At 40.0% G+C, this 21,071-nt stretch overlaps 1 protein-coding gene across 3 annotated transcripts in view; it reads left to right on the top strand.

Moving 5' to 3' along the window:
- The first annotated feature begins 426 nt into the window (after positions 1-426).
- Positions 427-21,071, top strand: part of ap3b1a (adaptor related protein complex 3 subunit beta 1a) — a 60,421-nt gene continuing 39,776 nt past the window's right edge. For 2 of the 3 annotated variants that reach the window (XM_085169266.1, XM_085169265.1), the window contains exons 1-7: positions 3,065-6,441; positions 9,603-9,678; positions 9,789-9,863; positions 13,523-13,618; positions 13,771-13,931; positions 15,292-15,358; positions 20,664-20,846. In XM_085169266.1, the coding sequence (XP_085025392.1) occupies positions 6,263-6,441; positions 9,603-9,678; positions 9,789-9,863; positions 13,523-13,618; positions 13,771-13,931; positions 15,292-15,358; positions 20,664-20,846 (837 nt within the window). In that variant the 5' untranslated portion in view covers positions 3,065-6,262. Of the gene's footprint in view, positions 752-3,064; positions 6,442-9,602; positions 9,679-9,788; positions 9,864-13,522; positions 13,619-13,770; positions 13,932-15,291; positions 15,359-20,663; positions 20,847-21,071 lie in introns of those variants that run through there. The other variant, XM_085169267.1, reaches the window with a different exon arrangement.

Genomic DNA, 21,071 nt, shown 5'->3' with positions numbered 1-21,071 from the left:
CATTTTTACATTTTGTCATAGAATTGTGACATTTTATCTCAGATTAAATGTCAGGTCGTACATCGACTTATCTACGTAAAATGAAAGAATTAAAAATATCCCAAAGTTATTTAAAAAAATAATATTATTACTTGGAAAATATTTTATTTTTCTTTTTTTATACCCGCACTCATTTAGACTTTTTGTCGTAAAGTTGTCATACTTTATTACACTTAAAGTGTAAAAATAAAGTACGACAACAATAGCACAAACTTCAGGAAAACCCACTTTTCTTGAAAATATCCTGGTCTTGACAAAAATGTTGCTGTTTTGACCTTGTGGACTTTATCGTGATGCTTTGGCTATTCAACGTTGTGGCTACATCTATTTTTTGGCCGGGTCTCTTCTAGTTGCGATAGATCTATGAGCTCTCTGCCTCTGAATCCCTGTCATGTGACGCTCACTTGTCCAACTCACACTTCCGCTACTGCGTGTAAAAAGTTGGGTGATACATTAAATAAGTTTTTGCAGGAACTTTAGCGTCAACATTAAGTTAACATTATCACCAACTTTATGAACATTTCATAGCTCGTAAGAAAAGGCGAGTAAGTTTTCTTTGTCGGCCGTTTGTCTTAAAGCTCAGCATGTCGACAGGAGTCTCATACAACGACCAAGGAGGAGCGGAGGCTGCGGTGGAAGCGGGTCAAGAGAGCACCCCGACCTCCTCGAGCACCGGAGCTGCCTTCGGACTGTTCAGCGCCGACTTTAAAAAGTAAGCTAGCTCAGCATGTGTTCCGTTTCTCGTCACGGTGGTTGTTTTTTGGCACAGTTGGGTTGTTTTTGTTGAACTTCATATGGCTAACTTCCAGTGTCGTAGTCTTGAAAAGAGGCCAGTAGCATCCACAGGCAGGGCAATGGTGGCAAATGACAGCCCCCCTGTCCCTTCTGCAGTAAGCAAAGTTGAGCGATAAAATGGCAAGACGTGGCTTGGACGTGTTTTGTATTTGTGATCACTGAGTTTTCCTTTTTCTGGTTGGTTTTTCGAGTTGCTTTGCACCTTTCTGTGTGCTCAGGGTGTACTTGTATTGCCTGTTTTTTTGCTGTTGGTTTTTTTTCCATCTCGTGGTTGTTTTTCATATTGTAGTGTACACTTTTTGTCACGTTTTGTCATTTTTGCGATCATTTTTTTGTACTATCTCCACCTGATTACTTTGTATTTTACTGTGATTATGAATTTTGGTGGCTCTTTTGTGTATTCATCTCTGTCCGCTTTGTGATTGTTTGGGTTAGTTAGTTCAGTAAGGCTCCAGTCATTGCAATCACTGCACAGGGAGAGCTTGATAAAATATCAACTGCAGTGGCTTCATCACAGAATCTTCAGATACCGGTATTTATTGTGAAACAGCAGATAGTGCTTGCATGTTTTTAAGCGGATGCTACACACTTCACTGTTAAAAGGGACGCAATCCTCCCCACTGTCGCAAAGTGGGGGGTTATAGTGGAACACCTGATAGTTGGAGTTCTCTTCCAAATCTTTCAAAAGTTTTTACCAGTTTAAAGCACTTTAAGATGAGAGCTGCTGTGAATTTGCTGGCTATAAATGAGCAAGCGCTGGGACACACGTGTAGTCCTGTTCCTGCAGGTGGATTGCGCTGACCCTATTACACAGTGGTCAAAAGGCTTAAAGAAAATGTCGAAAACTTCATTTTTTTTAATGCTCATTAAAGCTGCTGTTATCCAGCTCTAAGCAAGTAGAATCATTGGAAAGATAAGTTTGCTGTATTTCTTGTCTGTACTTTATTCACCTCTTTCTGTCTCAACCGGTTTTCCAAATGTCATACTGGGCCTATTGACTTGTCAACAAGTAAGATGGTCTTTTACTTATATCATTGATCTTTTTTGGATCAGATTTGTGCTGCATAACGCTTAGTTTATACTTCTGCTGTAAATCTATCTAGAGCCTATGATGTAGCCCACATAAGTGCCACATACATTTGCAAGCATTTATACCTGTGCTGAGAGTAAATGATCAAATATTGAATGATGATAAAATGAAAAGTTTCCAAATGTATTTTTATCATGAGAATTTTTTTTGTTTTCTTGGCAGAAAAAAGCACAATAACTAGCAAAACGTAATATACCACCAAAAAAAGGAAATAAATACTGGACCCAGAATTTGACAGTCAGTACATTTCTTTCTAAGACCAGCAAATGGAGATATGCTAATAAGTTGCCTTCATAAGCTTGTGTTGCTCATGTATTTTAAGTTCCATGTCTGCATTCTACCACTAGAGGGCAGCCAATAACCAGTTTAATCATCTTTTGACTTTGGAAATTTCTTGCAAATTCTGTGACTATGCATCTCAGTTGTTCTAGTGTAACAATCTGTGTTTGAAGGTACATACACAGGGTACCAGATTCTCTGGTCTAGACTTGACTGCAGTACTTAAAATCTGAAGAGCTCTAACTTGATTTAGACTTATGCGTTAAGCCTATGTCCCTGCGACGTAACCGGAAACCCCTCTTAACCATACACTGCATCTACTGTGCTTTAGTAAATTTCCTACTAAAGCATAATTCAGGCCTCAGTCTGTTAGTAAGTTTTATACATTCATAAAAGTTTTGGGTCACAGTTCAGCTTCTGATTTGATTTTAAGCTTTTCCTGCAGGAACCGTCCTCATGTATCCTTTTGCTTTTCATCACTGATGTAATCTTAATAAGAAACATTTCCGAAATGTTTCTTATTAAGTTGAAATAAACCTTAACACTGTCTCACATGATCATCTACCCAGTTGGGGGAGGTTTGGTCATGTGTTTGGCCACCTCAGGGCCAAGCTGAGGGACCAGAAGAATATGCAAGGGCTTGAATGATCCTTCTGTTTGTATGTCTGTCAGACACAATTCACAATGACCAAGTCTGTGAATCCAAAATGCATTTCGTGCTAGTGCCAATATCTGTGTCTCATATTAGTGCTGCACGCAAGGCTTGTCAACTTCACCATGTCCATGCTTGGAGAATACATTGCATATTTGTTCATTAATGTTTTAATAGCTGAGGATATATTTAGAGTCAGTTCTCAGTCAGTTAAAATTGCTGAATGTGTGTTGCACGTGATGAGAGATGCAACTTTGCTCTAATATGTTCTAGTGTTTAAAGGGCGCTTGTTTCTGTTTGAGAGCTCTGTGCTAGGGTTCAACAAATCATAGAAACATAAGGCTAATTTATTATCTGAGACCAAAGAGATGTCTCACTGTGGCCGAGCGGTTTGGTTGTATAGACTTTTTGTATTTCTCTGTGTTGAAAGCAGTCACAAAAAAATAAAAGGAATGATGGATTTAAATGGAATTATACTATTTTCACTTCCCTAAGCTTGGGAAGTGCTGGAAGATTGAATTTTGTATTTGAGGCTGGTTGTGCATGTTAAATGGTTATTTGGTATTTCCAGACTACTGGCATTAGTCAGGAGTCATGCAAATTTAGGCTTGCTACTCTTTTTTTTTTTTTGTATTGTTGCTGCCAGTTTATCCCTGAATCAGCTGATAATTCCCACTTGCAAAATAATTTTTTTACAGTTCTTCTTTTATTACTGCTGTTCCAGTATTGTAGACTAGTCTTGCTTTTCCCAACCTGTGGATCATAATATTTTAACAACCTTGCATCGTACATTTAACTTCAGGGTGATTCCACGTAAAATAACCAAATGTGAAAAAAGTTCACATCTGATCTCCTCAGGGTCAGCTGTTTATTCTTCCCAGTAACTTCAGCTCACAGTAGAAAACGGTACCATCATATTATGAATATTTTCCGAGTTGCCGGCGCTTAAAGGACATAGAGGTGCAATGAAATTTAGTGCTTTTAAATTTTGCCAGCATTTTTCAGCCCCTTTGACATAAACTATGTTATGTCACATGATATTGATGCTAAAGTTTAGCAAAAACAAAACAAAATCATGATTTTGCTTTTAGATTGGGACCATTGGTGTGGGTGTGTAATTAAACTGGTTACAACTGCTGACGACAGATTAAATGTGCTTTACAGGTTTGAAAATTTCACCGGAAGAACTCCTGTTCTTACGAAGTTATTATGGCTCAAAAATGCTGCAAATGCTGCAAAATTTGGCACCCATTTAGTAACCACCTTTTTTTTTTTAGATCTGGCACTTCAGACTCTTTTCCGTGTTAGTTTAAATTGATGATGATTGAGTGCCAAGAAATATTTTCCCCATGAAAATATTTTATTTTCTAATTTTATACAAGTTATTTTCTATACACATCATAAGGTCTGTGATCAGATTTCTGCAAAAAGGCGAGACTACATAATAAAATGTGTTTGCGTTCACATATTACAACACAGCATTAAATGAGATGGATACACATGTGGCCTGTTTGTGATAAATATTCATTAGGAGACTGCCATGGGTGTATTATATTCTAATCAATCTCACCAGTGATGGGGAAAAAAGATTTGAAAAGCTAATAATCAGCCACACGTGATGCAGCTCTTCCTCTTTCTTTTTTTAACCTATTTGAGTTGTTTAGGTTTTCAGTGTAAACAGAAAAAAATTGGATGCTATCGTTTTTTTTGTTTGTTTTTTTAAAAAAGGAAAGAAAATTTGATATTTCTGTCGCTACCAAACACAGATTTGTTCCGCTCATGTGCAAATATGTGCTCACTGAAGCCTGGATTATACTCTGTTGTGGACACATACAGCTGGTGACCCGACAGCCAAGTAGTGATTGCTGTTTTATACTTTTCATGTTCACGGGTCCACTTGGGTCCCTGTGTTGTGAATTTCGTCCACAGAGAATTTATATTACAATGCATCAACCAAGCATGTGCCCAGGCGGCGGATTACAAAGAACTATAAAGGGAATAACTTTTTGGCCGTTAGGTCTCCTGCTGTCTGTGTTCTGCAACAGAGTATATTTAAATGATTACTATAGATGGTGTAAAGGATCAATTTAGCTTAAAGTGTAGCAAGCACACACTTTAATTGTGCATTCTTTTTGTGACCATCGTGTGGTCGCGATACCTGTGTTTCCAAAAAGATGTCTGGTCCCATAAAAGTGTAGGAAGGTTGACTTTGTAAACATTTGTCGATGGGCTCAGTTACTCATTGTAGTTTCTACTAAATTCAGCAGTAAGTTGACTGTGGAAATTATCCACATTATGCTCACTGGCTAACAACCTGTCAATCAGAAGTACCTAGCCAATGAGAGCGTGATTTCAGTCAGATTCATCCATGGCTTGTTTCAAAACACAGAAGATGGCAACAGTGAAAATGCTCACCTTGAGACTTTAGAACAGGACCTCAACATGGTAGCTATGTCCTTGTCCTTTTTACTTTCTATCATGTTACTCAAGAAAATCTTTTGGAGGAGGGAACTTTGGATATACCTGCCAAAATAATCCTCTGTCATATTGCGTGTGATGAATGTGATACTGTGTAGAGCAAAAACTTTTCCCAATTTGCGCCAATGTTGCTTACAAAACATTTCAAAATCGAGTCATTACTCAGTCAGGCCCTCATGTTACTCATCTACTCCGGAATAAAGTCCACATTTATCCCTCTTCAAAACCCTTTTGTACTATTCACATCTTCAGGAGTATTTCCTGACATTCAGCTCGGTGCTGTTATCTTTGATGTCGGCCTGTCCTGTTGGCATTGTCAGTAAAACTTGGCAGACGCATGTGCTCTAAGTGGTGCCAATTTAAAGTAGATTATTGTGCAGTGGTGGTGATGAAAAGTAGCTCAGTGTTTACCCACCAGAGATAAGGCCCTCCTTTTTCCTCTAGAGGGAAGTGACCATAGTCACACAGAGGCAGAGTCACATACACAACCAGGAGCCAGGTGAGACAGCTTTCCATATGAAAGTCAGCATTTTTCAGAATAGAGGAGTAACAGTTTAATATAGTAATGGCTAATTAGCCAAGTAAGCGGTCATTACTCTCAGGCATAAGGATGACTTGCCATTAGTGAGCTGACGGGGCATCTTGTGACTTTTTTTTTCCCCCTTTGCCCAACAGAAGAGGAAGGGAGTACCGGTGAATGACAGTGACAAAGCAGTGGAGCCTGTGCTGTTTTTCCACAGTTCCTAGCTTTGACAGTTATGAACTGGACAAGAAGACAGCTGTAAATAAAGCCAAGAGAACTTGGGAGTACACCCTGAAGGAAAGTAATTACCACAGCTCTCTTTGGTCCGTGGAAATTCAGTCAGCCGTGGTTTTGTGGACTCTGTTCTTTAGACAGCTAACACACACACACGCACAGACACCACTGAATGGACTGCAGCGGTATGGACGCTGGTTTCTCTTCTTTGCGCTCGGAGGCAGCAGGAGCCATGAGGACAGTGTTGGTGTCTGCTGAGAACTTACAGCTTACTCTGAAGCCTGAGCTCAGTCAGGAAGAACAGTCACTCACACACACCAACAGTAGCCCTAAGGACTCACACAAAGCCGGGTACTGTAGTAAGACAACACAGGTTATTGTTTTCTTGTAACATCTGACAGCGAAATATATGCGTTTTCCTTTAAATAACACTGAAATCTTTAGATGTAACTAATAGAGGTAACAAATTTTTAGAATGATGTCTATTTGTGGATGGAAACTGAATTTTCAGATTACCATTACAAATTATTCCTTTAGAATTAAAATTATCATATGAAAAAAAGTATGAACAACAGTCATTGACTTGAGTGCAGTCTTTTTAACTTGGGAATGTTTAAAGTGGATTTAAATAAAATATTGAAAAGCTATAATGAATTAAAAGTAAAGCTGTTTTCACTCCTGAATGCTAAAAAACGTCACAGGATCAGGTCTAGTTGTGACCAAAGTTGTAGAAGTGTAGATGCTGTTTTCTTTCCCGTCACCTCTGAACTAGGCCGATGGCTTCCCCTCCCTGAGCTTGGTGCTGTCAGAGGTTTCTTTCTGTTAAAAGGGAGTTCTTCCTTTCCAAAGTTGCACATTCTCACCTTTGGAAAGACTGCTAGGCGTTGGTGAGTTTGATGCCTGGGTGTTACACAGACGAGTTCAGCATCTCATGGACTTTGTACAAGGGAGCAGTTAAAGACAGATTAAAGTTTGATCTAAATGTTTGGACAAGTTCACATATCATGGTAGCACATCTGACATGTCAGTGTTTTTAACGAAATGCTTGTTAACAGCGTAAATTGACAGTTTTTATATCATTTAACAGTGTCACCATTTGTCTATTACAGTAAGATATAAAGTAAAGTCAAGGTTGTTGGGAATTTCATTAGTTACGTTTGCTTCTCAGTGGTGTAAACTGACTGAAGTGATACTGAAGTCATACCAAACAATATCAGATATTACAGATTCACATGCAGTGGAGCTTTTTTCAAATTAGGGCTGTGCGATATGACCAAAATCTCATATCCCAAATTCTATCGTCGATAACGATATAAATCACAAAAATGTAACATTTTCTGTAAATTCTGTGAATCTCGGGCAGTTCGTCTTGCGGGAAGTGTTTCCAGTTGCGCGTCATGTAGCTGGAGTCGAGTGTTTTAACTGATGCATGAAACTATACATTTTTAGACATAAGTTGTAAAGGCCGCCGTTTTCTTTGTGAGTATTTATTAAACGGCGTGCTGCGGGGAAAAGCCTGTTCTAACGTTTGAGTCTAAGGTTTAATTTTTAGCACCTGGCGGCTCTTTTTTACTTCTCATCCGTAAATAATCTGCTCTTTCACGTGATTCAGTTTATTTTGAAAAGTCTCAACAGGATCTTGAGCTTTATTGTGAAAGGTTTATGTGGAACATAAACAAGCGGACACGCGATGGTTTTACCGTCATTGTTGCTAACCACAACGCATAAAAACAGGCGCTTGTCCGTCCGTAGTGTGGTTATATTAAATAAAAGAGAAAGAGAGAACTTTAAGAAATTAATATAGCCACTACAGTGACCATCAAAATGATGAAAAAATATTGCCATAAACAGCTTATTTTGTGACACCACGAAACAAACGATAGCGTAAAATGAAACGATAGGCGTTTTTATATCGTCATCCGATATATATCGTTATATCGAACAGCCCTATTTCAAATTTAGTTCAATCATTTTGAGGCTCTATATAAAATATTGTAAAGGTTTCAAAGATTTAGTTGCTGTCCTACAAAAACTATTTTTGTTTGTTTACAGATTAAGAAACTAAAGTTTGACCTTTTGAGCTTTAGGATATAAAATATAATTGCTCATTTTATCCTATGAGACATCCCATATGGAAAAGAAATAGTAAAACCTTATAAAAGACTTGCATAAGATGTGGCCCACTTCATATAGTGATTCATATAAGGCTTATATGATTTACTCATGAAAGTGGCCACTTTCTCATTACTTTCATATATTGTTTTAGTAAGTATCCAAAACATACAAGTTTCATTTATATAATTTTTCAAGGGATCTTATATCTGTTTTCAAACTTCTATGCTTTTCATACAAGTTTCACACAAGACAGATACAAACTTTATAAGATTTATATATATCTTTTCCATATGGGATTTGTGTGAAATATTTAGCATGTAAATTCCTAATTTCTAGATAAAGTCTTGACCCTTGACCTTAGACCACCAAATTGTAATAGGTTTTTACCTAAATTCAATTTGGAGGTTTGTGCTTTTTAAATTCACTTAATGTTTTTAAGACATAGCTTCCTCACAATGGGCAGACCCAAAGCTCATAAACACAATGCATCTGTGTCAGTGATAAATAATGTCATGCGTCTGGATTGCAGCTCAAGCGCCATGTTGTTGAGTCACTACTGCTAAATATTGGCAGATTTGATCTTGTCATTAATTTTGACCATTTTGGATAAGCACCAGGTTATTATATACCTAAAATAAAACAGAACATATCTGCACTCTTTATTTTTGTCTGCAGCTTGCTTTCCATCCTGCACAGCATCTCTGTGGAACAAGCATCCTGTTGTGTGGGTTGTTTTTGAGCAACATTGTCTGTTTGAATTAGTCAAGGAATTAATGTGGTGATCATGTGATTGCTGAGTAGCATCATTGTTATGATGCTGTTGTGTTGTTGTTGTTTAGGACACCATTGTTGCTGCATTGTGAGCATACACCTCATCCATTTACATACCCATGTATGGCTCTTGTATTTGTGCCCATGTTATGTACAAGCATGAGTTACGCTTGAAATCTAAAAACTTATAACCCGAAACCCCAGGGGTGTTCCTCCTCTAGCTCAGTAGGTAGAGCAGCTCATCTATTAATTGGAGGGTTGGTGGTTCAATCCCTGGCTGCTCCAGTGTCATCCACAGTCTGAATGTGTGTGAATGTTGGATAAAAGCATGAAAAATCAAACTGCTTGTCTGCTGTCTTAATAGTGAATCTGTAAAGCACTTTGAGTGCTCAGGTAGAGTAGAAAAGTGCTATATAAGAACCAGTCCATTTACCATTTACGATCTTAACCCGAGGCTGTAACCTTCCAGTCTGCGTCGATCCAACATGTAGTTCCGTTTTTCTAGAGGTGCACAAACTGTTACTGCTTAAGTTGCAACCTAGATTTCCCGCTGAATCATAATTCGGGCATAAGTAAAGCAACTAACCACTGACTACAATAACAGCCAGGATGTCTTCTGTCCTCAGGAATGAAGACCTTAAAGAGATGTTGGAGAGCAACAAGGAGTCGCTCAAACTGGAGGCCATGAAGAGAATTGTCGGGGTGAGTGCATCACGGGAATCCACTAAAGCATTTCTTTTAAGTAACTGAGCTGTTTTGTGCTGGTAATAAAATGTTTTACTATTTCTTTCTTTCTTCTTTTTTTTCTCCAGCTCATTGCCAAGGGCAAAAGTGCCTCTGAGTTGTTTCCTGCTGTGGTGAAGAATGTTGCGAGTAAAAATATTGAGGTATGACACGATTGAGAAATAACGCGCACTACTTCATTTATTTTAATGCAGTTCACTGTTATGATTCATTTCATTCTCACGCAACGCAGCACGGGGCTTCCCAAAGCATGACGCCCAAAGGGGGAACTTGCAGAACAATAGTTAGATCCACTGAGAATCTTTTTCTTGCTTTAGACGCATGCATGTGCTTGAACATTTAAAGTTAGTGTTTCTACAGAAAGCAAAGCAAGGAAACAGGAAATGGTCGCAGCAGATTGAGATAATATTGTTAAATAGACTCGGTGTAAGAATACAGTCTGTGTTATGGAAATAAATACCTAATACATCTCTTCACTTGTAAGAAAATGCACCTCTTTGTTAGGTGTATTACATTTCAAGCAAGTTCACAAAGTTGCACTGACTTCTGTGTCTTAGACTGCAAAGTATGATAAAACAGCAGCATTATTATGCAGAGCTAATTAAAATTAGATTATTTCTCAGCCCTACTTGGAGCCATAAATTGGTACAGCAGTAGCAACAGCATAAATATTCTGTAAAGCTGCTGTGAGCTTGCGCCAACATGCCACTGAATCCTGCGAGCCTTGGAAAAACTCAACCACCGCCTATTCCAGTGAATGACCGAACATTAAGCAGCAGCTCAAGAGGCGCTCCCATGCCCAGAGCCTGTGAATATTGATTAGCAGCAGCAGAATAATCAGGTAGCATGAGAGGCAGCATGTAAGCCGGGGCGGTGGGGTGTGGAGGGGGGTCCAGCCAGGCCAGGCGCTGTGTGCGAGGCATGCAGCCGAACCAGCTCGTGGCAGGGGTATGGGAGCAGGTGGGTGGATGTAATTGGGGAAAGAGAGCTCCGAGTCACATCTTCTCTCTCCTGCCTCATACACACCAGCTGCTAAGGTAGTGTGAGGTCTTGGTCTGTGCTTTCTCTCTCTTCTCAGTTTCTGCTCAGCTACAGTATGTCGTGCTAAAAATGGCCTCTTATTTCGCTCCCGCCGTCATCCCTTCTACTTCGCGTCATCTCGAGCTGCCCATGAGCCCCAACAATTAGAGCGTGAGCGTAACTGCACAAGAACATGCAGTTTTTTGATAGCGTTTCGTGGCTTAATGTTGGTGCTCTTTGTTTTATTTACTGAATTTTACACTGAAATTCAGGGAAAAAATAAAATAACACCAGATGGAGCAAGTTTCACCTGTAGTGCACGTAATTGCCTATTTAGCAGTTCAAAACGAAGTCCGTTGCATGCTCTGTGGTCACACAAACCCGATCCTTGAGGGCAGATGGGTTTTGTCTCCTTTTTTTATAGTGAGTAATGCCATTACTTCCAGCAGTAATGGCCTCAATGATGATTGAGAACTGTGCTGTGAAACCACAGGTCAATACTCGTTGCATTAGAAAGCATGGTGCTGATTATTAGCTAAAGTGCTTGGTGATTTGTACCTAAAATGTAACCTTAGTCCTGACCTCCAGCTTAAATCAGGTTATAAATTAAAAATAGTTCCTTAGGTACAGTGGGGCAAAAAAGTATTTAGTCAGCCACCGATTGTGCAAGTTCCCCCACTTAAAATGATGACAGAGGTCAGTAATTTGCACCAGAGGTACACTTCAACTGTGAGAGACAGAATGTGAAAAAAAAAAATCCATGAATTCACATGGTAGGATTTGTAAAGAATTTATTCGTAAATCAGGGTGGAAAATAAGTATTTGGTCAATAACAAAAATACAACTCAATACTTTGTAACATAACCTTTGTTGGCAATAACAGAGGTCAAACGTTTACTATAGGTCTTTACCAGGTTTGCACACACAGTAGCTGGTATTTTGGCCCATTCCTCCATGCAGATCTTCTCAAGAGCAGTGGTGTTTTGGGGCTGTCGCCGAGCAACACGGACTTTCAACTCCCGCCACAGATTTTCTATGGGGTTGAGGTCTGGAGACTGGCTAGGCCACTCCAGGACTTTCAAATGCTTCTTACGGAGCCACTCCTTTGTTGCCCGGGCGGTGTGTTTTGGATCATTGTCATGTTGGAAGACCCAGCCTCGTTTCATCTTCAAAGTTCTCACTGATGGAAGGAGGTTTTGGCTCAAAATCTCACGATACTTGGCCCCATTCATTCTGTCCTTAACACGGATCAGTCGTCCTGTCCCCTTGGCAGAAAAACAGCCCCATAGCATGATGTTTCCACCCCCATGCTTCACAGTAGGTATGGTGTTCTTGGGATGCAACTCAGTATTCTTCTTCCTCCAAACACGGCGAGTTGAGTTTATACCAAAAAGTTCTACTTTGGTTTCATCTGACCACATGACATTCTCCCAATCCTCTGCTGTATCATCCATGTGCTCTCTGGCAAACTTCAGACGGGCCTGGACATGCACTGGCTTCAGCAGCGGAACACGTCTGGCACTGCGGGATTTGATTCCCTGCCGTTGTAGTGTGTTACTGATGGTGACCTTTGTTACTTTGGTCCCAGCTCTCTGCAGGTCATTCACCAGGTCCCCCCGTGTGGTTCTGGGATCTTTGCTCACCGTTCTCATGATCATTTTGACCCCACGGGATGAGATCTTGTGTGGAGCCCCAGATTGAGGGAGATTATCAGTGGTCTTGTATGTCTTCCATTTTCTGATGATTGCTCCCACAGTTGATTTTTTCACACCAAGCTGCTTGCCTATTGTAGATTCACTCTTCCCAGTCTGGTGCAGGTCTACAATTCTTTTCCTGGTGTCCTTCGAAAGCTCTTTGGTCTTGGCCATGGCGGAGTTTGGAGTCTGACTGGTTGAGGCTGTGGACAGGTGTCTTTTATACAGATGATGAGGTCAAACAGGTGCCATTCATACAGGTAACGAGTGGGGGACAGAAAAGCTTCTTACAGAAGACGTTACAGGTCTGTGAGAGCCAGGGATTTTCCTTGTTTGAGGTGACCAAATACTTATTTTCCACCCTGATTTACGAATAAATTCTTTACAAATCCTACCATGTGAATTCATGGATTTTTTTTTCACATTCTGTCTCTCACAGTTGAAGTGTACCTCTGGTGCAAATTACTGACCTCTGTCATCATTTTAAGTGGGGGAACTTGCACAATCGGTGGCTGACTAAATACTTTTTTGCCCCACTGTAAATCATTTTTCATAACCCTTTCCTCCCAGTTTCATGGTCTCCAACTCAACAGGCTCATAGGAAGAAAATTAGCTCCGTCTATTCTCTCTCGGAATAGCTGATGTGAATCAGCTGGCAAAGCACCTTTGACCTCTAGTTAAACTTGTCAGAATCCAGGACAAATATTATCTCAGGCTTTCCGGTGAGCAAAGAATAGGTGAGGGAGCCAAAGCACAAGACTCGGGAGGGAAATATAAACACATAATACAGCTCCTCTGTCTGAAACCGTTCTCTATTGAGAGTGCAGGTTTTGAAATTAAAACAGGAAAGCTTTCCACCTCCATCGACCCGCCCCCAACCGCCAACGTAAAGGAAGCAGATTTTTGTATTGTGCTATATTTTGTACTCTTCTTTTCTGTAAAAAAACAAAACAGTGTGTCCTCACACAAACCTGCTTAAATTTTCCAACACAGCTGGTTTGCTCGATTAGTTTCATGTCTGCTGCAGTGGTTTTTCTTTTATAGCCGTTTCGTTTTATTGCTGTTTTTGATGTCATTGTTCTTCGCAGCTCAAGAAGCTTGTGTACGTGTACCTGGTGAGGTATGCAGAGAAGCAGCAGGACTTGGCATTGCTGTCTATTAGCACATTCCAGCGGGCCCTTAAGGTAACATTCAGTCTCTCTGGATGCGGATAGATGAATGTGTTGATGATCGGAGGATGATAAATGTCTCACTTCTCCCTGCTTTTCTCTTGGTGCTGGGAGGCACTGTTTTTGTTGTAGCACACTGTCTCGCTGACAATTTGTTTCTGTGCCAGGACCCAAACCAGTTCATCCGGGCTAGTGCTCTGAGGGTTTTGTCCAGTATCCGTGTCCCCATTATTGTCCCCATTATGATGCTGGCCATCAAGGAGGCTGCAGCTGACCTGTCCCCATATGTGAGGAAGACTTCAGCACATGCGATCCAAAAGCTGTACAGGTAAAGGCATCAATGGATAAAGCCGCTGCACTTGTAAGTTTTACTGGCTCGTCTTACTGCCTCAACAGTGAACTGAGCAGTTAATTTAGTGAAGGTTGGGCAATGTTGGCATAAGGGGCTTTGCCCTGCTTTTATCGCTCTCTTATCTTAGTAGTAGGTGCACGTTTGATGATCAGTGATGGTTCTTTAGAAAACCTGGCACAGTTTTGCTATTTATCTGCACTGCTTCTATCAGATTCTTGAAATTCCTTCATGCTCTATATACCGTAGACCTCTTATGCTTTTCTTATGTTCTGTTCTATATTGTAGAGAAAAAGGCTTTGTGAGTTTATTCCAGTGTACACATAGAAAACAGAAACCGCCCTTACAAAGTGATACGTTTGGGGTAATAAGTTTACTGTGAGCTGTAGAAGTCCATACATTTGGAACAAGCTTCAACACATTTTTAAAATGCCTGTCTTCAAACAAAAAACACCTCTAAAATAATTGTTGCTACTTGATTTTGAAGCCTGTATGGCATGGATCTGTCAAAACTTTGCTCTACATGAGGCTTATCCTGTCGTTTTCATGTGCCACTGTCTAGATGTATTGGATTTTTAAAAATGTTTTTATTTTATGATTCCTACGGCAATCTTAGGATATTTAGTGATTCTTTTTGGTATGATAATGTACATTTGGAATTGTATATATATTTGCTGTTTGTTACCTGATTTTATGCAACTTAAAAGCTTTGGGGAAGCCTGTTTCACAAAGAACTATCTTATGTTCAGTTTGGAATTTGTATTTTAATTGATTTTTTTAAATAAAATGAATGAAAACTGAATATAGGGTTATATACTACTACTCATATTAAACATGGCATGCAACCTGTTTGTGTGAGCACAGCAACTTGTGAAGAGCTGCCAATCACAGGTAAGCGGTTTTAGGAGGTAGGGTTGCCTTAAAAGGGGAGGAGCTAAAACAGCTTGTTTCAGACAGAGGATAAACTGAGGGGCTGTATCGAGCTCTGGATTAGTAGTAGTTTCGGGCTACTGGATTTAATTGGTTATGAAAATGTTTCGTGCTGATCTAACTGGTCTCTGTTAATCAAGAGCAGCTAATCTCCTGTCTGCTAACATACCAGCAGTGTAACCTAGGGTGTTTTACAGGTTAAAAATATGTGCAATGATGATGTTTTACAGTAGTCTAAAGTGAAGCAGTGACGGATTGATGCAGGGAGTGGCTTTGGTTAAACACGCACAGACATCTTTGTATTCTGAACGCACAGCAGGGACATGATTTAATTTGTTAGTCTGTATGTGAATAATTGCCATTCTGTAGTTGACAATTAGTTTCCAACCTCTTTGTCTTTTGTCCTCAGCCTGGACCCAGATCAGAAGGAGCAGCTGATCGAAGTGATCGAGAAACTATTGAAAGACAAAAGCACGGTAAGCAGACACAGAGTACCGTAGTGGTTCACAGTACACCTCCCATGTTTGAGAACGAAGACCACTGGAGGGCGCCCCAGTCAAGTGATTCTTCTCTTAGCTCTCCATCCCACAGCTCATTCGGCAATGCCACGGTTTGTTAACACCCACTTAAACCCACACATCTTCAGATGCTCCTTGTTAAGTGTCCATTTGGAAGGAATTTTCACACTGATGCTAGTGTCAGCTTAATTTTCTCAAAGGCCAGCTTCTTCTTTTTTTCAAATTTTCTCCCAAAATGGACCGTAAATGAGTTGGATTCTCAAATTCTGCAATTTGGCCAATCACAGACACAATGCAGAAGGCGCATTAGAAGTCAGCAGGCAGCGCATTAATTTGACGAGGTCACAGTGAATACTAAGGGTGCTGAAATGCCAATTTCAAATATGTAGACACTGGCTGGAGGATGCAGTGCGTTGTGTTTGCATGTGCAAATCATGCACAGTTTGTTATAATTATGTATTCATAGAGTATGCCTACCATTATATAAACAAAGCAAAGCAGCTTAGGCCAAACGGGAATGGGGGGGGAGTGGAAGCCCAGTACCAGATGCATAGCATATTTAGCCCCAGACGCTAACGAAGACAGATGACTTCTCCCTGTTGGAGCCCACATTGTGAGGCAGGGGACAGAGAGAGAGGGCACTATCATCACACAGACGCACAAGCACATCAGTCGGTGATGAATGGTGAAAAACCTAAATGCAGTGGATACTGAATAGCTTTCAAGTGAGGCGATGCATTCGACGATGCCATGTAGAATTTACAAGTCCCACAATAATGTCCCAGAGCTGAATCGGTGCCATCAGAGGTTCTTGTTATGTTATATGTAATGGAAAGGATTACTCCTGCTACTACATTCAAGTGTTAGTGTACTAGCTGGATGGCTGTTTTGTGCTGCCTTCAAAAACTTTCTAGGATCCTTGTAAGTGTGAAATAAAAACCCTGATGATGACATCAGTTGTTATATATCAGCTGGATTGATTGTGAATATTTGTTATGTCGGTTCTATTATGAACTCAGCGGTCGTACTTACTTTGGGGTGGCAAAGTATTTTTTAATCCTTGTCTCATATTAAGAAAATATCTCACATTATGACTGCCTTAAGTTTACAAAGGTGAATCTCTCACAAAATACGTGTGGTCCAAACAAACAAATGTGCCGATCTATGATCTTCATCCCTGCTGAAATCTAAAAATGAAAAAAAGACTGCAGTTTAAATAAAAGGGAACAGTTTTAACTGGTATGTTAACAGGTGAACACTATTTTCATACAGTTTTGCCAAAAATTAACTGGATATGTCCAAATTTCAAATTACAGACAGCATTAGCTCTCAGCATTAGAAATCTGGACTATTTTGCTTGTCTACTAGAGACTGAGTTGATATATCTCAGCTTTTGCTGGTTTGATTTTCTTCATTAAAATCTCATCTGTTGATGTTTGCAGACGTGAAATGCTAATTTTCCAGGCTAGCCTGTCGATAATGTTGCTTATAATATTGGAGAAAAAGACGAGGCATTTGGAGCAGTTGTAAATGACTAAAGATTACATATCTAATTCGTAAAAATAACACAGGCCAGATCGCCATCCTCTGTATGTAATTTTTGCATTTTGTATCATTTTTTTATTTTAATAAAAATATCAGCATTTTCAGGAATGTCATTGCTTATGACTAGTCATAACTAGTTCTGGCTTGGATATATGAACATTGGTTGAATATCACATGAATTTGTCAAAACTCCACCTTCTCCTGCTATGAAAAAATGTCATAGTTAAGTTACAAATTGCAGTTTAGAAAAGAGGCCAATTCCCCTTGTGTTTGTCACAAGGTGACTGGAAAGGTCACTAATACCTCCTTTAATTTCGCACGTTCCCACGAGATCATGGAAGTTTGCTAAGGAGATGTCCTTGGGTTATTTGTCTTGTTGTCCAGGGTGAAACATAGAGGAGACTGAGCCTTTCGAATAGCTGTTCCTAACCCCCGGTAAACCCCATTCCCCAACAAAGACTGTTTTTAAAGACCTTTAAAACTGGTTTTAAAACTCATTTTAATTCCTTTGCCTGTAAATCAGATCGAGTTTTGATGAGAGTTTTTGCGGATGTTTTTTAACGCTGTATAGCACTTTGATCAATGCCAGTTGTTATTAGATGTGCTTATAAATAATTTGATGAGACTTGACTATAAAGGGTATCCATATGCATTCATGCCTAGGCATTTAGGTGTGCTAATGTTTAATGTAGACGAGTCAGCATGTGCAGCAGGGCTACGGATCTGGTTTTACATAACGAAAAACATATTTTGTATTTATAAAGCTATGAAAATTTCAGTTTTTAACAACAACTCTATTGGAACCTTATGTTTTTCTGGCAGCTTTTCAGTCAGATTTCAATTTGTTGCATAGTTTTTCTTCATGTGTCACTACTAAGTTAGCTGTGTGGCTTAAAGCTGTTGAACTGGTATCACAATGGCGTTAGTGGGAGATGGAAGCATTTGGTTATCATTCAGGCTATGGCGTTGTCCAGGCCTGCTGACATTTACCTTTACAGATGTGCCTCTTTGGTTAAATGGCTGTGACACATGTGGTGGTGGGTGGGGGGGCTGCTTATAGGCAGGATGGTTTAAAGAGAAAATGGGAAGGCCTGATGACAGAGACAACACAGGAGTTTGTGCAGCTGTTTTACCGTGATGGATCTATTATCCAGCCATTACAAGATAAATGATCGATCTCTCCCGTCCTCTCCCCCATGCACCTTCTGCAAAATTGAAATGAGAAGAGAAAGGAGGAGCAGTTGGGGGGAGTGGCAGTGGGGGTACTATGATTAGGGGCTAGGTGAGATGCCCATTAATTTAAGAGAAAAAGGAGAGAGGGAGGGAGGGAGAAAGAAGAGAGTAAGCAGAGGGAGGATAGGCCGACCCCACACCGGGCCATCAATCAAAAAGGCGCGCGTTGTCTCTGACGTGATGACCCAGCACTCTGCCTTCCTGGCACCCTAATTAGAATTCATAGCAAAATAGATGCAAGGAAACGGTTTGAGCCCTTCATAATTTTATAGGAAATTTATTGTTATTAGAAGAACCATTTGCTTAGTGTGATTTTTCCATTACCGGCTTGTCATGCAGGGTAGATAATATGGCCGAGGTAGGGGACGGGGAGGAGGTGTATGAACTCCATAGATTGGGGTGTCAGTTTTGTTGATGGTGCATGTAGTTTACCTTGGAGCTGTGTCTAATGGGGGAAGTTGGTAGAGAATGCACAAAGCCTTGCTGCAGGATGCACGTGCTAAGGAGTGTTGCTTTTAATAGCCTCAGAGACAGGAGAGGGTCAGAAGAAGACAAAAATACACACAGACATACTTAAAAATCCATGTTTTACTAAATGCTTTGATTATGTTAGTCTGCTGTAAAATGTTATTGACACTGATGCTTAAATGAAGGTTGCTGGAAAGATTTATGCTACCGGTCAGACTCTATGAATAGTTTTCATTGGAACGTCTTTCTATATATTACAGTGGTTGTACAAGTGCTTTAAATCTTTTTAAATTCTGAAATGATTGGATAGAGGTGTGATGATTTAATTTTTGTGGCTTTAACTAATTATTTTTTCTTAAAGTTCCATTTAGACTCATGATGATAATGATGATGATGATGATAGGATATAGTGAAACATGGTTTAGGGTTATACTTTCAAACAGATTTTTGTGTGAACTACAATTAAGTAATGGGTGAAACATTAGGTAAAAGCTAAAGTATAATAATTAGTTTTCAGCAGTTGTTGAAGACCAGATTCAGTTAACCCAGAGGGCTGATGACGGCAGAAAGTTTAAGCGGTACAACCTCAAAGGTGTGGTTGCCTCTGTATTTAAAACAGAGTGTGGACCTGATGATTGAACAGGCTGACTACTGGAAAGAGTTGTCAACAGTTTTGCTATATATACAGGAGCCTGGCATTATAGAACTTTGTACAGTGTATCCGCAAAGTATTAGAAGTGCGTCACCTATTCCACATTTGATCATGTTTCAGCCTTTTTTCCAAAATGGATTAAATTCATTTTTCACCTTAAAATTTTACACAGTGCTGCGAATACTCTCCGGATACACTGATGTAAGTAATAACATTTTAAAATTCTGAATTTCACTGAAGCGTGTGAAGCAGTAGGGGTGACAGGAGTATCTGTTGTTTTTTGTTGGCAGCCTAACTGCTGCATTCTGGGTTATTTGAAGACATGCAAAGAAGGACTGAGAATTGCACATGAAAAATGAGTTGGAATAATCAAGACAGGAAAAATGAAAGTTAGAATTATGCATGTGTCTGTGTGTGTTCCTATTGGCCTTAGTGCATTAATCACTGTCCGGAGCGCCATGTCATTCCTTGAATATACATAAAATTTCTGTGCATATCATGAAATATAACTATATATATACAGCACTGCAGTATAGTAAAACATACTGGTTTGTGTGTGATTTCTCTGGGAATCTACAGACGGCAGCTATGCACATGCACATCTCTCACACTCACACAATCAATGCATGCTCATGACAGTGCTGATGGGTAAATGCTCTGGGTTCCCACAGGGCCACCAGGGGCCAGAAGGCTTTAATTGGGAAGACTGAATTCTGCTCCCTTTCTCTTCATCTTCACCTGCCTGCGATAATGCTGTTTGCATATTAATACACTGCCGTGTCACTCACTCAGCCTTGCAGTCAGTCAGCGAGGCAGCAGGCAGTTGGGTGATGGTGTGGGTGGGAGTGGGAGGTGAGCAACAGTCAAATGGGTTTTTTCCCTTTACCAATAAAGCATAGTTGATTATTGGATCTCTCAGCTGCTGCTTCCTCCTTGGCTTGCTTTCTGCATGAACTGAACACTTATGCTTGAGAAAAACACTCTTACTGATGGCTTCTCTCAAACACAGAGCAGTAGAAAACTTATGTTTTTAAGTGCAAACAATTTACTTTCAATTATCAACTAACTGCTTACAGGATGAACTGTGTATTTTAATCAAAGCTGTAAATTGCCATTGCTTTTTGAAAGTGCAATTATAATACTTTGCAACCAGGGTCACGTCTGTTAACCAGTGTTTTATTTCTCTAGAGTTTGTGTATATTGCAGCTTGGCCAATTTGCTTAACAAAACAATTTGCTTAACTAATCTATACAACCCTCATTAACTCACATGTTAACAGTGGAGGGAAATAAATGGGGGGGGAAACATTTTCCTCATGAGTTTGCTTCTCTTTGTTCTTTGTTTTAATTTTGATCCTTTCTATAGCTGGTGGCTGGGAGTGTGGTCATGGCTTTTGAGGAGGTGTGCCCAGATCGCATCGATCTGATCCACAAGAACTACAGAAAACTGTGTAATCTGCTGGTGGATGTGGAGGAGTGGGGCCAGGTGGTCATCATCTCTATGCTGACCCGCTATGCCAGGACACAGTTCACCAGTCCCTGGACAGAGGTAAGGGTTTCATGGACCTAAAAGCAATAGTGATTCACATTTGTAAAGTATCAGTTACATAGACTGTATGTAAAAGATGTGCAAAGCCAGTGTGATGCCACCTGTTGTTTTTTTTTGGACTGCACATTTGTGAAACAGTTGACTGCTGTTATGTTTTTGGAGACAGAAGTTACCATATTAAGACAACAGGGTTGGATTATGCTAAGAAGCTTGGTTAGCACACTG

The sequence above is a fragment of the Neolamprologus multifasciatus genome, chromosome 7 (genome assembly GCF_963576455.1).
Source record: "Neolamprologus multifasciatus chromosome 7, fNeoMul1.2, whole genome shotgun sequence".
NCBI classification, from domain to species: Eukaryota; Metazoa; Chordata; class Actinopteri; order Cichliformes; family Cichlidae; genus Neolamprologus; species Neolamprologus multifasciatus.
This window is presented reverse-complemented; position numbering and strand designations above follow the sequence as displayed.